We start from the raw sequence: 17,475 nt of genomic DNA, 5'->3' as shown, positions 1-17,475 counted from the left end.
ATGGAAAAGAGACAATATTAGGAAATTGAAAAAATGATTGAAGATATAACGGAAAATGAAGTATATTTTCATTCTCAATCCTTAATTAAGCTGGCTGCTGCTAGAGGGGGACACAATTAATCACAGACAAATGCGATAACAATATTTATTATCTAAGTTCTACGTCATATCCATAGATAGTGTATAACATGGACAATATCAGGTGGACTTTATTTTGGTCGTGCTGGTGCAACAGCATAATGGCAGGAGTGGGGACAGTGCCTTTAGTTGAGAGACCAAGCATTCGCATTCGTGAGAGATGATATGATTCTTATCAGGTTATTCAAGGTCCACCGTATCAGAAAAATCTTGATAGTTTGAACGCCAAGTCATGATCAGATGTGTGTGTAGTTCAATTCAAAAGTGCTTTCCTATTAGCTTCTTCAAGGTGGACTCAGCTGTGTGCATGTTAGAGTATGATTAGAAATTTACGCATATGATATGGACAAGCAATTAGCATATGCCAACCACATGCATTGCTGAGTATTACTTCTCTATTGATGAAAAGCTGAATGCATGTAAGAATTTAATGGTTCTAGAGTAAGTTCATTAATTTTCTTTTGGACTTTTTGGTTGCATGATGTGATGATCATCTTCATTTTCAAACATCAGAAACATAGCATCATAGTATTACAAGTTTCTTATCATTGAAAGCTTCCTCTCTCGAAAGAAAATTGAAGTGAGAGTGCCAGTTTGAAGGATGACTGATGCAAAGCTGCTCAGCTGAACTGGCTAGTTTTCTTGAAATTTTTTGCATGATCATCATGAGGATATGATAGCTTAATACGTAATTGTAATATTGAATGTACATATATAATGATACGTATTGGATAAATATCACAATATCACATATTGGCTATATGAAAGAAGGAAATAAAAACTTTTACTAAAATCCTAATTTGGGCTTTAAGTTACCATTAATAGTTTCGTTCAAAATATAATTTTATTTCTTATAAGAAGATCCACATCAGCATTAGAAAATTCAAAAGACTTTAATTAAGATTATTTATACAAGATATCCTTCTACCTCTTCAATTTCGCCTATTAAATTTCTCCCTCTTTTATTAATATTTTATAAAAGAGAAAACAACTATAATTATTATTTATTTTTCTTTTTTAAAATAATAAATGGTTGTACAACAATATTTTTTTATCCTATTAAATATTATTAAACTCGTACACATCTCATGGCAAATATTTTTTCTTCAAATTGTTGAATGCTTTCAAATAATTTTGTAATTAATATTTTATGTTTAATTTATTAGTTACTATCTATTTTTTTAATTAGCATGCATTAAATTAAATTGAACAACCATAATAGGAAAGACATATTTAGAGCACATCAACTGAATTATTAAAAGATGATGATGATGATGATGATAAGAACAACAACAAAATCTAAAATCAACATAAAATTACTTCACAATAAAGATTTGACTAAAACCATTGGAGTGATAAACATGGAGGCGTAAATTAAATTTGGTGAAAAGAAAGATTTGATTAAAACAATATTAGCTTATCTTATTAGAAGAGCCTTTTGGTGGAGAGTTTATTTTTTCATTCTTCTATTTGGTACATAGGTAAGCAAATAGACATTTCAAAAGTAAAATTTGAAGACCAATGGGCCTTTGGTCCAATGGGAGAAGCCTTGCACTTACAATGTTAAGTGCAAGGGTTCGAGCTTCCATAAGAGTATTATGGAGTTTAATTTCAGTTCTTCCTCAATTATCAATTAATTGAGTGGAGACAATCTCTCCCTTACGAAATGTGAGTGGAGCAGGCACGAATATTAGAGAGGGTTTAAAATATCTAGGTATATACTTCAGTGTGTTAAGGTATGATGGTGGTCCCAGTTACATAGTATGATTGTAAATATTAATTGTAATGTCTGATATAATGTCAGTAATATCTGTGTATAACAGACTTCAAAAAAAAAAAAAGTAAAATTTGAAGAGCCTTTTGGTGATACTCCTAACCTAAACTTTAAGCTATCATATAAGTAGAACATTAAGGATAGAGGAAATAATAGAACTCATCATAAATGGTTAAGTGGTAATTTTTTTGAAATTGATAATAAATAAGAAAATACTAGATAAATTAATGATGCATATTAAGGAAATTTGTAGTATCTGACAATAATTATATAAATCAATACATATGGAAATCGATTCAATACAACTATCTAGTTAGGAACAAGTAAATTGGTTGATCATATCCAATAATGTTATTCAGAACATAATGAAGATAATTAATGAAAAGGCTATTGTACAATTTGCCAATTGATTATTAGACTATCTAGTTAAATAGTAATAATTGGTAATATATATACAATATAATAAGTTCTTGTTTCAGATTGAAATGCTGTAACTTTTAAGTTATAGTTATTGTGGAAAAAAAAAAGCTATAATTATAAAACAAAAGTTAATAATTTGTAGTAAATACAAATGTTAAATAATAATTTCGACAAAGTTATTAAATATATAATAGATTTTCTATTATACAAGTAAAAAATTATATCAACATAACTTTCAAAGTACAGCAACTAGTGTTTACCAAATGCTTTAATATTATAATTTCTAAACTACAGCTGTCTAACCTCAATCTCAAATGCACCTTAAGTAATTTTTCCAGCATATTGAAGATTATCAACTGTTTTAGCATACGCCATACATTCACATTCAAGAGCTGAATTACTGAAGAATGCAGTAGATAAAGTGATAAATTTGAGATATGAAAACAAGTTCAGTTAGCTGTACGTGCATATCATAACGCTTCCTCATTGATCTCAGCATAAGCAAAAATTAACTAGAGAGAATGAAAAGAAGGAATTAACCATGATTTAGAACATTAATTAACGATGAAGAAAAGGGAAGAATACCAATCAATAATCCAACATGATTTTGAGCACACCAAGCTAGCTTAATCTAACAGGAGAATATACCTGAACAAATCATGAAGAACTTTCGTCAGGGTAGCAAAAATTTAAACTCCCCTCAAGCACACATTTATTACACACGATCAAAATCTAATTGGATGAGGGGCTCGTTAATTTCATTATCTTTTGTTGCAGTTCAAAAGGATCAATATTCCTTCCTCCATCATTCACCTGTTCACAAAACTTAAAAATTTAGATAACACGCATGCTTCATCAGAAGAAAAGACTTTTATTGATTAAAGCCCCATGCACAATAACATAATTACCTCAGATTCAATATTGTGCAGTAACCTTTCATTGATTTTAGTGGAGATGCAGTTAACAACTGTTAGGCCTTCTTCCGCGAGAAGTGCCACCACTTGAGAAAGAGGAATCCCTTTTCTGAAAGAAGTATTTATAGCAACCTCCACTCCTGCCAAACAAGGCCTAACTGTGACACTGTCTTCAAGATTAATATGTGTCTGTGAACACTCTGATTCAGAAGTAGTACTGTAATAAGGGGATGATGATGAATTGGACAATCTTCGAAGCTCGTCTCTCTTTTCACTCAACTTCTGAATCCTGTTTTGCAAATTTTTTATATAATTCACTGCTTCATTCATGTGATCTGACATAGATCGCTTTCCCTGATATATGTATAAGTTTGTGACGATCAATACACAGCTAATAGTATTTAATCTGAAGAAATCAACTAAATTATAATGAAGAAAGAAGGAAAAATTAAACAAAAGAAGCTGACCTTGAGATACTCGAGAGGAAGTAAAGATCTTAGAGACCTATAAAGTGTAGACATTTCTTGCCTCCTATGTCTTTCAATATCTCTACGCATTATCTTCATCTTCTTGCTATTATCATCATTGACAGCAAATATATTTGTTGTTTCTGGGCGCTTAAGATCACTGCCATACTCAAGAGGGTTGAAAATGAGCTGATTATTATTTTGTTGGCCAGCTGTGTGATATTGTTGTTGGCAAGGAAGCTGATCGTCGTGAGGATCATTTCGGTCAAAGGGAAACACAAGTGATGGAATATAATCCATGATTTGAGCTTATAGCTTCAATATCTTCTCCACCGATCTTGAATCTTGATCTTTCTCTACTTTATGTATTCGATATATGTGTGCGTATGTACTCTTAAAAGTTAAGAGTTGAGAAAGAGATATGCTTCGGTGAGTTGAGAAGGATAATCTTTGATGGGCCTAGGGTTTCAAGATTTTGTTTATTTTTTAAGAGATGCAAGGTGATTTCAGTGGTGACCTCATTGCCTTCCAGCCTTGTTTTAAGGCGGCAGGTACTGTGCATTTGGGGGGCTGAGTTAATTAGTCCCGAATTACTTTCACGTGTTGTGTGGATTTTATTTTTATTCCGTTATATAAGTCTGATAGGTTAATTAATAGAATTAAATTAAAGCATTAAAGGTCAAAATGCATTTTAGCGACAGTAATCGGCACTCTGTCAGTGATGTTAACAGCTAAACCCGTAATTATTGAAGGCTCAAAATATCTCAGAAAATACGGATTTTGATTTTGATTTTTTAAAAAAAATTTGTAACCAATTACTCGGTCAAGATAGAGTTTGTAGAGCAGAAGAATAAATCAACATTATCAAAATTCAAAACGGTGCATATCACAGAAATCTGAATTTCATTTGTATATATTATTCAGTCATGAGAGAGTTAGTAGCAGAATAAGAAATCAAATAATCAATAGCATCAAAAGAGTACCACAGATTATCTGAGTACAAAATAGAATCGATATTATTTTAATAGTCCTCTTTCAGTCATTCTCAGATGGCGAATTTTATAAGTGCATAAACTTTATTAGGAAAGAAGCAAAATTACGGAAAGGGAAAAATCTCTTTTCATCACTAGAGTTTGATATAATTACCAATTTCATCCTTACTTTTTAAATAATAACTCGTTTTATCCTTATTTTTCAAACAATGGCCCAAAATAACCTTCCATAAATTTACAATTAGTTTACTCTAAAATTCATTGAAGACAAAATAAGATTTTCAATTGAATAAATGCAAAGCTTTTTAAAATAAAAATTTGAAGAATAATTAAATAACATCTGACTTTTTATATAAATTTAAAATTTAAGAATAACTTAATAAAACAAAAATTATACTAAAGAATTTACAACATGTGTGTGTATTTATTAATTTTTTTTAATGAAGTCAACTAAATAATAATAATAATAATTCTTTTCAGTCAAGAATCATTGTTTATAGTAAGATCAAGAATAAACTAAAAGATTAAAAAAAATACAATCCAATGCAATGTATTTTATTCGGTAGTATTTTTAAATATATGTTGTTATGTATTTAGTGCATATTTTCTAAGTAAATAAAGGAGTTTGTAGTTACTTTTGATAGAATAACAGTATTGATTGATTATTTATTTATTTATTTATCTCGACCATATTAAAGTTAAGGATAAACTAAAGGATAAAAAAAATTACTCTAGTGCCTATGAAATCCATGTTTTTTTTGTCCTAAATATATATTTTACATATTATTTAATGATATTATTGTTTATTTATTAAGTTATCTTTAAAGCTAGATGTTTTTTTATTTGTGATAGAGAGTTTATTTTAAAATAATTCATCATTATTTAAAAATCCTATTTTACCCTCAATGAATTATATAGTATAATAACAGTAAATTAATGAAAGGGTGTTTTGGGCTATTGCTTAACAAATAAGGATGAAATGGGCTATTTTTAAACAGTAAGGATGAAATGAGTTATTACATCAAATCTTAGGGGTGAAAATGGCATATTCCCTTACGGAAAAAAAAAAAAACAAAAAAAGGCTGCTCAACAGAGGGTATTTAGGCAAACCCCAGTAATCTTTCTTTAATGTAAACTTACCAAGTATAAGAACAAGTCAAACAAGTGTGTTAGCTACAAGATCGGCGACAAAGTTAACTCTATAAATATGCGAGCATTTTTTAATGATTCAGGCCTAAGACTGTGAACACAAATCTGCCGACAGACATAACAATCACACAGAGGCCAATAATTGGATTGTGGAAAGCAAGCAATAACAGCAACGGTATGACATTCAAGCCAAATGTGGAATCATCCCTTAGACATCGACACATCTAAAGCCAGGATAGTAGCATAAAACTCAGCATATATAAAAGCTACCAAAACAGCCCAAAAAACACCCATTCATCCCATGAAAGACAGCAGCAACAAAGGATGATTGCCTCGAATTCCCTTTGGCAACAGTTCATCTCCATCAGTATTTATCTTTTTCACAAATGGGGATCAGATTTATGTTATAATTTTATTTATTTGTTCATTTATAAGTTTCTTGTTAAGTGAATAAGAGGTACACAATATGTGTGCACTGATAATTTGATTTCGTTAATTCTTTCAATAATTAATGTGGTCATTATTGTGAGGGAACAGGATTAGATACGATAACTTAATATGATAAAATGCGGGTCCAGGATGTAAATAATTATGTACACGTAACGTTAACACAGTGAATTTTTTGAAGCTCATCCAGCACGACACAATCTATCAAAGACATTAGTATCTGATTATAATGTTCATCAAAGCATGAGAAATTAATTGTCACAAGCCACGTTGTTAGTGAAGGTCAGTTTGGAAGACTTTATGAATTGAATTCTCTTACGGTTTAGTAAATAAGTGGATTTTTTGGTTAGACACATGGAATTAATCAAGCATTTTCTTCAAATAAATATAGAACTGGAGTGGACGATCTTCTGTCTATTACCTGTTTCTTCCTCCGAAGTTGAGACTATCAATTACATAGATAGAACTCATACAAGTAAACTAATGAGTTTAGATATTAATGAATTCTATGGAAGAGTTATTTATCGGAACAATACTCTTACTGATTTATTAACAAGAAGTAGATCTATACTGAGAAAATCAGTAATAATGTGTCAAATTAAATTTTTGCGGCTCCTGGTTAGCTTAATTGGCATCAATCTAAGAAAAGGGGCAAAAATTTATTTAGTCCATGTATTTTAAGATTAGTATCTATTTAGTCCCTATATTTTTAAAAATACCTAGAAACATCTCTGGCGTTAAAGTATTGATATCCTTACCATTACTTTTTATTTCTTTTTGCTTATTTTTACAATATTACCCTTTAATAATAAATTTTTTGTTTGGACATTAATAAAAATAAAATAATTAAAATTTCAATTTAACCCTAAAAATAAAAATAAAAATTTATATTAATTTTTAATTGTCAAAAATTGTATGCAAACTATCAAATGTGCAAACAATACTTGTAAAAAAATTAATATAAATTTTTAGGGTTAAATTAGTAATTTAATTATTTTCTTTTTATTAATGTCCAAAAAACTTATTATTAAAGGGTAATATTGTAAAAGTAAGCTAAAATAAATGAAAAGTAACGGTAGGGGTATCAACACTTTAACGATAGAGATGTTTCGAGATATTTTAAAAAATACAGAGACTAAATGGACACTAATTTTAAAATATAAGGACTAAATGAACTTTTACCCTCTAAGAAAATTCACACTAGAGATTTTTTTATTAATATATTAATATTAATGTTATTGGTGGCCACGCAACCCCAATATTTATTATAATGAAATTAGTAGAAATAATAATTTTATAGGGAGTTCGGATAAATTAAGATTTTTTTTTTATTTGAACTCTTGATTTTTTATAAACGTTTTACGGATCTTGTTCCTCTTATTTTAGCGCTACTGTGATCCTGATCCTCAGGATAATTGAATGCATAGGTCAACTATGCGATCTTCCCAGCCCTACCGACCATGCATCCAAAAAATTAAAAAAAAAAAAACACAAACATTCAGATTATGATCACGAATCTTATTAAAATATTCATTCGTCATGGAGCAGCATGGGTCATCCAACAAAATGGGTCTTATAAAAATATGAAAAATAATTATGTTATCATGATTCCATTCATGAACCATATCATTATCTTTGTCTTATATAAGTTAAATGACCGATTTTGTTATGATTATAAGTGATGGTTGAATTGGATTTAATCCAACGCTGACTCAAGTAGTGTTTTTTTTTTCTCCTAAAATCTGGATGGGTCTAAATTTATTATTTAAAATCTGAATATGTTTAATTATATATGTCAATATCTGAATACAAGTTTTAAATTATTTTTTTAAAAAACATATAAAATATGATGTTTTGATATACGTAACCTCATAAATATTATCACTACTATATTTATTGGTTAAACACATGACAAGTTATAAATAAATTATTTGATTAGTAAAAAACATTGATAATATTATCTTAAAAAAGTATGAAAAATAAAATATATATCTAACACATGAATTTTTTTACATTAACATATGATACTTATTATATTGATATTTTTCTTGTTAATTATATAAGCCAATAAAAAATTGTTTACTCATTTGAATTAAAATTAATATATTAAATAAAATTTAAAATCTATTATAAAAATAGTAAATATAAATACAAGTAAATGAACCTATTATAAAACACACTCACCAAAGTTCTATTATGTTTAAATTCTCATTCAATAAAAAAAAAAATAATAGTTGTATACCGCATATAACAAAAAAAGGGATAAATAAAAAAATAAAGCATGAATTATATAATAAGAGATCAATTTATTTAATAAGAGTATTAATGAGAGAGAATATTAAAATTCTATTGAGATGTATTGCCATTAAGGTAAAAAATAGAATATTTAACTTTTTCTATCTAAACTTAAACATCTTATAATCATACATAAGTGATAGAAAACAAACAAATTAAAAACTGTAAAATGTCTAAAAATAATTAAATTCAGACTTTAGATTAAACAAAACAAATAATCCCTTAGTGAGGCAAGCTCTGATTGGATAAGCCCCAAAAGTCAATATACAATCAAATTAAATTATTGTCATTACTATTTCATTTAACCTGTTTAGTCATTGAATGATATACTTTTTTCTTTAACACCGATATTATATTGGCCGTAATTTGGAAGATGGAGGACTAAATTCACTCAATTATTTAACTGAGAAAAAATGTTGAGTCCATTATGAGCACTGCACTGAATGATGTACTTAATTTCTTGAAACATGTTTATTCAGCATAAAAAAAGAAGAAGAAGAAGAAGCCGATATTTGACCACAGACCATCGCACTTTGACTGGCTTATTATTTACCTTAAAAGTCTAGTTATTTTGAAAGGGAATTTAATTTGTATTTTGTGCAATACATAGAATGGAGACGTGGAGAGTGTGAAAGAAAAACGAACAAAGAAACAAATTTAAAAAAAAAAAAAGTTTCCTATTGAGAATACTGCTTTAAATTTAATCAATATTGAATAAATTGACATTTTCTGAATTATTGTGTTAAGTTTTCAACCTTGTGAATTCCACCACGTTTTAGGTGTGATGTTTGATACTTTGAATTTGTCGGTGTCATTTAGTTTAATTTATGTGCACAACTGAAAACAAAAGATATCTACTAGGACGATAAATTCCAAATTCTATAAAAAAAACTAAGGTTAACAATGCAATTCTGCTTTTTGCCTTCAAACTATTATTTTATGTATTTCATGAAGTGGATTTTGCATATGTTTGGACGTGTATACACACAAAAAGAACATGCGCGTGCGCGCGCGCGAACACACACACACATATATAATAATTCTCTAATGAGGATATTTTTATCTTTATAAAGTGAGACTGTGAGAATGTTATTAACAGACTAAAAAATATATTTCAATACATTGATATATAAAAAATATATTGAAATATGAATATTTTTAATATTTGAGTAGTATCCTTATTATAAAAGGACTATGTATATAATTTTTAAAATATATGATTGGCATCGTATGAATTTATATAGACGGTGAGGATTTGGTATTGTCTGAGTTATTGATGGACCTCTTGTTCCTGAATTTGGCTGGGCTTTCTATACGACCTCATGAGTTAAATAATTTATATGACAGAATTATATAAATAAATTTGATCTTTTATTTATTTAATAAAAAAAAAGAACAATCCTAGGCACAGCACCGGCGGGCTACTGTATATCATTTGAGCAATCGTTTGGTTCCATATATGGACTACGGCCTATGGTATCCCAATTTCTCAAATTGTGGGCTCTGACGTGGCAAATCCACGCGTGCGAGGATTGCTTATAATCAAATTGGTTTGATCCAAGAGTGGAAGCGAGATGAGAGGCTAAAGGCCTTAAAGGATAGATTTCTTCCCACACCACACCCATCCTTAGAAGAGAATTGTTTAGTTTATGCGCTTATTCATGGGCTCCAAAATGGGCTGTATGTAATGTATGAATCCAAAAGGGCAAAAAAAAAAAAAAAAAAGTATCACGATTTAGACATGTCGTTTTAATAATTTAGACATTTGAACGGCATGTCGTTAAGTAGACAATAGTTGGAAACGACAAAACGTTATGGACACGAAAGAAGGTACATTTTCCTTCTTTAATAGTGAGAGATTTGGATATTTCCTCCGCCCATTATTTCCTCGAGAACATTAAAAAATTTTGAATCATTTGGCGGTCCATCAGAATTTTACTGATTGTATAAATTTCCAGCTTTCTATTAACAATATTGGAAAATCTCAATAAAATGATTATTTTCTTCTTAAAGTGCAAGTTAATGATGAGTGAACAACACAATTATTAAATCTAAATTTGATACATGTTTCAAATTACTAGATCTAAATTTGATACATTTTTAACATCATTAAATGATAATGTTTGTTAACAATAAAGTAAAAAAGTTTACACTTTATAAATAATGGACTAAACACAACTAAATAAGTTAAAATAATCTCCATCATTACTCTAAATTAATAATTTTGAGATTTAGCTTTAAAAAAAAAAATTTCCGATTTCCTTAAAATAAATCAGCACAGTTGATAAATTTCTCTTCGTGATCGTGAATTCAAGTTCACAAGAGATAAAGTTGGTGGGGCAGAGGCCAGCATGAAGACTGAAGAGTCTCTGCGTTCAGTGCCACGCGTCGGCATCACTGTGGATCTTTCAAAATTTCGAAACAAATCATGTCCGTTCCAGTGGAACCCTCTCAAGACCAGCGGGTAATTGTAATAACGGGACGATAATTGATGATGATTTGATTAAAATCTTTACAAACAAAAGAGAAAATGAAAAATAAAATCCAAAGTTGATCGTTTGGGAAATTGGTGGATGCGAAACTAGGGCTTGAGCGTTGAAGTGGGCTGCAGCAGAGTACGGAGCTTATAAAAAAATCAGAAACAAAATAAACACACTTTGTATTTTTCTTAATTAGCATTTAACACTTATCTACTCCGCTCTCCTATCTAAATTCTAAACAAGGTAGGATTTAACTTTTCCTTTTCTAAAGTGATTACTCTACTTGAGATCTTCTCACTGGTTTTAGTTCATATACATTTGTAGTAGCTTGTGTTTCTCATGTTTTACTCCAATTTAACTGTTTAGGATATCTAGGGTTTTGTTTGTGCCTATTTTATGGTTGCTTGCTGAGAAAATGTGGGGGTAGAAGGAAAATTGAGAGATTTTGGAAGTGGTTTTCGTTTTGATTATCTGTTACTTGTTTGAACGAACCGTATTGTTTCTCTTGGATGGTTGTTTTGATGTATCTTCCCTGCTTGTTTCGGAGATTAAATGATGGTGGAGTTATTTGAGCATCTGAAATGCCCCTAAGTGTTGTAAACGTACTTCTATTTGGCCTTGGTGAGTTTACTGAAGTGAAAAAGATGGGAACAAATAGCTTTCAGAATAAGATGCTTGGAAGAATTAGAAAATTAGAAGCCCTAGCACTGACTTAGAGTGAAGATATTAAGCACTGGATTGCGAAAGCAATGAATTGCTTTGGTAGGTTGCTGAAATATATGTTGTAATTGGTATATGTTGATTGAGTGAATTATCAGTTTCATTATGCTCTTCAGTATTTGTGAAGTGCTACCTCGAGAAAGAGGCTGTTAGTCAAGCTTTTTCCTGAAATCAAAAACTCAGTAAAAGAGTCGAAACGGATGTGGTTAAGTGATTCCTCACATAACCCATGCCTTTACATCATCTTAATAGGTTTAAAGTAAATTGACATACTTGTTAGCAGGTGATGAAGTCCAAGCAAGTGAGTATAATTTACTAATTTGCGATATAGTAGTTTTCTAGGAAACTGGAATCCTTAAAGTCAATATCTCTCATTAAATTATATGCCTGGCCTTCTACCTATATTCATGTTATTACCATCTCCTTCTATTTTGCTTAGTAACTGATCTTTTATTTTCTTCTAATGTGATTTATGGTTATTTCTGATTCAGTTGTTAGTTGTTGATGATCATAAGAAGTATTTTTATTTTTTATATGTGTTTATGTATATTTTTTTTAACCTCCGAGCTAGAATGTACACTTTCGGATTGTATCTTCAATAAATATTCCTGCATTCTGATGTAGGAGATTAAAAGGATATGTCGTCTGATACTGCTAAAGAAAATGCTTCTGTGGTCGATTCATCGGTGACTGAAAAACATGATGTGGGGAATTCAGATGATCCAGGTAATAAAGACACATGCTCGATTTATTTGTATTTTCTCCACATAATTTTCTTTTTATACTTTTTAGTTTTTGTAAACCATCTTAAAAGTTTCCTTTTCCTTAGTATAAGGTGGAAATTTTCCTTCAATGTCAAGGAGTTGTTGAATTTATGCATATGCCTCTATGCAGAAAAATCTCTGTAGGTCCTACATTATAAAAATTGGAATTACATAAACATAGCTGTAAAATTCTTTACCCATGTCTGCATCTCATGGACTCCCATAAAGTCAAATAAATGTGGACTGCTTCTTCACTTCTTTGTGAATCTATTTTTCATTCAATACAAATACTTTTGGCTTCCTATCAAAAGAATTAAAATAAAAGGAACTCAAATTAATTCATTGTGTAAACTTCTCTGTGGAAACATTTCCTCAAGCATCACTATCTATATGTATAGCATCTCTAACACACCATATTGCTTGGATTGTTGGATGCATTGCACGAATTCTTCAGTTATAAAAATATTGCACGAATTCTTCAGTTATAAAAATATTGCACGAATTCTCCAGTTATTAAAGTGTTAGGAGGCACTCTCATTAATTTTTTACAATACATGTTTGTGTATTTGCACATGACCAGACCATATAAAAAATTTTAATCTTAAATTAGTGTCCTAATTGTAGACTTAGTTCTAGGGTGCTTCTTACGAGTAAGTTGGTGGCCAGAGTTACCTGTATCTTCGTGCTGTTTTGACTCCGTGAATCATTTACTTTGATGCTATTAACTTCTGTTTGAAAATTGTCTGAAAATAATGTCCAACATCCTGGGTAAAATTTGACATTGGATGCTTGTTTGCTTGTCCTATATGCTTGATTAGTTATTAAAGTGCAAAACTAAGTCAAATTATGTATAGTACATGTCACTAAAGAAGTTTTGTTGTCAGAGAGCTCAAGCTACAAAGCTAACGAGCATCGCTGTCCCTCTCTGGCCAAAGAAGCAAAAGCAGGGCATTCTAATGGGCAGTTGGAAAATTCTACGGACAACAAAAAGGGTAAATTGTATAATACAAGATATTTTATCATTAAGAGTTTGAATCATCAAAATATCCAACTATCAATCGAGAAGGAGATTTGGGCTACTCAGGTCATGAATGAACCAATTTTGGAGGAAGCCTTTCATGTAAGAATCCCTTTTATTTTGATGCATTGTACTCTTTTTCTCAATCTTAATGCTTTATAGAGCAGTGCACCTGTTTTGCAGAACTCTGGTAAAGTCATTCTTATATTTAGTGTCAACATGAGTGGTTTCTTTCAAGGGTATGCCCAAATGATGTCTTCTGTTGGGTGGAGGCGAGACAATGTCTGGAGTCAAGGAAATGGTAAAAATAATCCTTGGGGACGCAGTTTTAAAGTCAAATGGCTTCGATTAAATACTTTACCTTTCCAAAAGACTCTTCATCTCAAGAATCCATTGAATGACTACAAACCTGTGAAAATTAGCAGAGATTGCCAGGTGTCTATATATTGCATTTTGGTTTTTCCTTTTTACTCTTATCCTTACAAACTTAAATGCAGCTCTATTTTATGCTTGTGTTTGTGTATTCTTCCTAGGAATTACCCCAAGATATTGGGGAAGCTCTCTGTGACCTTCTTGATGGAAAGGATGATGTGGACGGCATTCAGACAAGGTATCTTCATCTTACACACTGAATGATCTTGTATTGCACCAGATGTACTTCCTGAGCCCTTTAGTTTACCGTGACTTAATGCCAATACAGTTTCCACAGGGATGATCTTCCTGCAAAGAGGCCTTGTATAGAGCCTTCATGCTCTCTGGGAGATGAAGAATATCATAAGCCTCCACTGCATGTGCCTTTGGGAAAGACACCCATGCCTTATCCTTCCTTCCTCTACCAACATCAAGGTGGACCAAGTAATTTTCATTTAGCACAGAGATGTGGTGGTGATGCTGAAAATTTGCCTTTCACTTCTATGTCATCAAAATTTTCTAGGATATATCATTCTCGCAAGGGAAACCTCAGTAATTTACAAGTGGATTGTGATTTGTCTTCTCGATATGATTTTTGGGGTTTGTCTGCAGACAGTCCTCTTGCCAGCACAATAACAGAGGATGATTTTCTTGAAATGGTATTGGTTCCTGTCTTCTCAAACTTGGAAATGGTATTTTTTCTATCATATATATTGTAACTAATACCTGAAAAACTATGCTTTAAGCAGACATTTCTTGGCCATGTATCAATTCATTGTTAGCCTGGTTTGATTGGAACAGATAATGAATTACCTTCAGACAGTGATAGTGTATACAATGATTATATTTGTTAGCCTCATTTATAAATTACAATAATAAATTGCATTTGGATCTTACTTTAAATCGACTGAAAGTTTTGCATTTTCAGTCAAGATCCTTTTATATCTTCTTTACTAGGTGTGGGCCAATAAATCAAGCCAGTTTAGCCCTTCACAGCTTAACAACACGGTAGATCCACTTCAAAAATTTTGGTTTTGCATTCTCTATTATAATCTGGTGCTGCTTGAACACAGTGGAGGGAAGTTGTGGCATTGTTTTGGTGCATTTTTTAATCCTAACTATGCAAATGAAAGTTTATTTGTGTAGATAATAGGATGAAGCGAAGAACTGCCTTTTGCAAAAGCTTATGCTTAGCTTTTTCCCCTTGGGTGGATAACTTACTCTTGATCTCCTGATCCATTATTGCAGTCATATGAAGAGTACCTGGAAGCCCATAGCAGAAGCATCAAGCAGTTGTGCCATCCTGTCAGTATGCTCATGATATTGTATAATATTTCCAGAAGAATATTGCATGTTCTAATTTATTAGGTGATGACAATGCATTTTTGGCACGACTAATCATTTAGAATTAGATGACGAGGTCCAGTTGTCAAACTTCATTTTTGTATGCACAGTTCTCTGATTTGCTTACACTTTGTTTTAAGCAAATGATTTATGTATATAACAGCATCAATAATGCATTCATACTATTGTTATCAATGTAGCTCCCATGGTAACTAGCAGATTCATGATGATTTGAGAAAGTACACAATTCTGATGGAGGGTGAATGAGTGTGTTTGAGTGGTGGGATAAATACAGCCTATGGCAGCTCTTTAAAATCCCAAAATTCCTCTTGACACAGTCTATTAACATCTACATGCATCTTTCCTTGGATTTTGATTACTAAATAGGTCATGGAGAGAACATTAAACATTAGGTGCCAAATAGACCATGTTGAGGTTAGATTCTGATATGAATAGTCAAAGGTCATACTGAGTTAACAATTGCCTGGTTGATGCCTTTTTTTATTGTAAAATGTTTCTTTTCTTTGCCACTCGATAAAGGCTGATATTTGTGGGACTTAACCCTACTTGACTTCTGGAGTGTATTGAGCCTTTAGTAACCTAGTTGTCTTTGTAATAAAATTCTGTCCAAAGCTGAGCTGCTCAACATTCTTGACAGGTGGGTGGACCATCTTGGTCAATGTGGGAGTCATCAAGTAAAAAGCAAGACAATGATTCGTAAGTGTAATATTTAAGTTCATTGTGGAGAGCCCGAACTGCAGTTTTGGTAGAGATGTCCATTAATTTTTGTTGGTAACATTTGCAGAAATTCAAGTTTTGTAATGGATAAGCGTCACACACGGAAAAGGACACATCAGTCGTCCCAAAAATGATTGCGATACCAGTATTGCGATGCCGGCTTCGTGATGGTGGGTTAAAAACAGTGAAGCCAGTAATTCAGTGAAGCCAATTTATTCTAATCCCTGCATTTGGGACTGATTATGTTGTTATGTTGTAAACTACTTGTACTTATATTTTGGTTCTTACTAGAGGGGTGGTTACCAACTTGTATATAGATTATATTGGCAGTACTGCCCCAGCTGAGGTTTCTATTTCATTGATCTTTTCTCTTTTTTGTCCTTCTCCTTTCTAAGAGAGGATGGGGGTGAAAAATGCTTATGGTAGGTAGCAGTAATGAGATTAGACTTAAGATAATGTCCCGAACTTGGTTTGGCCTATGATGCTGTCAATGATAGCTGAATGTAAATAGTTAATTTGTTCACTTGCGTTTGACAAGTGTCTCTGGTTAGTGATTATTTAGAAAGGACCTCGAGGAAGAATGACACTTTCAATATGTCGTAAGTATGTAACTCAAGCGGTACATGTTTGGGAATTTATCTTTATTCTTCTTTCAATGGTCTCTGGTAAGTGCATGTTTGGGAATCGAGATTTGAGGTTACAATCTAACTTCTAAATTGTGTTTTGCCTGTAAGAAGTTTTACCAAGTACAGTTGATTTGGTTTGTTCTTTTATGCTTAAATGCGTTAGCATTTTTGCCGGCTTGATCTGATTAGTTGATTTCTCACCCAGCCCCCTTAGCAATTATCAATTATCAATTATCAAACATTATTTGAGAATAAATTCTCAATTACGTAATCATTTGATATTTACCACTATCCTAGATATTGTTTCATGACGTAAATATTATCATTTGTAAGATTTTGTTTGGGTTTCATGACGTAAATATCATCATTTGTAAGATTTTGTTTGGTATTAAGGTGTTGTAAATTACGGGTTTTGTGGAAAAAATATTTAAATTAAAAAATAAAAATTAATAATATATTGTAAATTTTTAAATAGTAATTTGGATAAAATTAGTAGAGTTATAATTATTATATAATTATAAAATTATATTAACTTAATTTTTAAATTATAGCAATTAGTGTTCATTAAATATTTTTGTGTTATAACTTTTAAAATATAATTATTTTAAATTAATTTGAGACAGAACCTAAGTGTACCATAATATTATATAATTATATTGTTATGTGAGAGAAAAAAAAAATAAAATTGTCGAAATAAAGTAAGCTTAAGTTAAATTGTCAAAATAATTTTTTTTTTTTATTTAATTCTCGAAAGCTCTCAGCAGTAGCACTGCTCTAG

At 31.0% G+C, this 17,475-nt stretch overlaps 2 protein-coding genes across 21 annotated transcripts; one reads left to right on the top strand and one right to left on the bottom strand.

Annotated features, from left to right (window-relative positions):
• Window positions 1-95: 95 nt before the first annotated feature.
• On the bottom strand, window positions 96-4,239 carry LOC102623934 (transcription factor bHLH36). Of its 2 annotated transcripts, XR_003065603.2 has the most exons (4): window positions 3,714-4,239; window positions 3,241-3,600; window positions 2,981-3,145; window positions 96-437 (listed from the first exon to the last, which is right to left on the bottom strand). XR_003065603.2 is itself a non-coding variant. In XM_006477281.3 (3 exons), exons 1-3 carry the CDS (start codon window positions 4,011-4,013, stop codon window positions 3,065-3,067), a joined length of 741 nt encoding a protein of 246 aa, XP_006477344.2. In that variant the 5' UTR covers window positions 4,014-4,239; the 3' UTR covers window positions 2,855-3,064. The 2 variants fall into 2 exon arrangements, 1 of the variants encoding a protein (XP_006477344.2); XM_006477281.3 differs by lacking the exon at window positions 96-437 and having other exon boundaries at window positions 2,855-3,145.
• A 6,674-nt stretch (window positions 4,240-10,913) lies between these two features.
• On the top strand, window positions 10,914-16,594 carry LOC102622363 (uncharacterized). 19 transcript variants are annotated; one of them, XM_025098405.2, is made up of 10 exons: window positions 10,928-11,319; window positions 12,421-12,522; window positions 13,445-13,680; window positions 13,741-14,013; window positions 14,112-14,188; window positions 14,279-14,424; window positions 14,602-14,681; window positions 15,238-15,294; window positions 15,992-16,050; window positions 16,139-16,594. In XM_025098405.2, the coding sequence occupies exons 2-10, from the start codon at window positions 12,435-12,437 to the stop codon at window positions 16,203-16,205; spliced, it is 1,083 nt and encodes a 360-aa protein (XP_024954173.2). In that variant the 5' UTR covers window positions 10,928-11,319; window positions 12,421-12,434; the 3' UTR covers window positions 16,206-16,594. The 19 variants fall into 19 exon arrangements, 17 of the variants coding, with proteins under 17 accessions (XP_052293132.1, XP_052293130.1, XP_052293136.1 ...); XM_025098404.2 differs by having other exon boundaries at window positions 14,279-14,433; XM_025098407.2 differs by having other exon boundaries at window positions 10,930-11,319; window positions 14,602-14,648.
• Window positions 16,595-17,475: the final 881 nt, after the last annotated feature.

Source organism: Citrus sinensis, chromosome 3, assembly GCF_022201045.2.
Source record: "Citrus sinensis cultivar Valencia sweet orange chromosome 3, DVS_A1.0, whole genome shotgun sequence".
Classification (NCBI taxonomy): Eukaryota; Viridiplantae; Streptophyta; class Magnoliopsida; order Sapindales; family Rutaceae; genus Citrus; species Citrus sinensis.
The sequence above is the reverse complement of the archived record's forward strand: the minus strand, read 5'-3'. Positions and strand labels throughout refer to the sequence as shown.

Excerpts from the sequence above, each read along its gene's own strand:
- LOC102622363 (XM_052437170.1), top strand. The coding sequence starts at position 12,435 with ATGTCGTCTGATACTGCTAAAGAAAATGCTTCTGTGGTCGATTCATCG. Across the intron at positions 14,189-14,278 it reads GTGGACGGCATTCAGACAAG|TTTCCACAGGGATGATCTTC; the intron begins GTATCTTCATCT and ends ATGCCAATACAG. Across the intron at positions 14,682-14,946 it reads TCTTCTCAAACTTGGAAATG|GTGTGGGCCAATAAATCAAG; the intron begins GTATTTTTTCTA and ends CTTCTTTACTAG.
- LOC102623934 (XM_006477281.3), bottom strand. The coding sequence starts at position 4,013 with ATGGATTATATTCCATCACTTGTGTTTCCCTTTGACCGAAATGATCCT. Across the intron at positions 3,601-3,713 it reads TTCCTCTCGAGTATCTCAAG|GGAAAGCGATCTATGTCAGA; the intron begins GTCAGCTTCTTT and ends TACATATATCAG. Across the intron at positions 3,146-3,240 it reads TGCACAATATTGAATCTGAG|GTGAATGATGGAGGAAGGAA; the intron begins GTAATTATGTTA and ends TTTTGTGAACAG.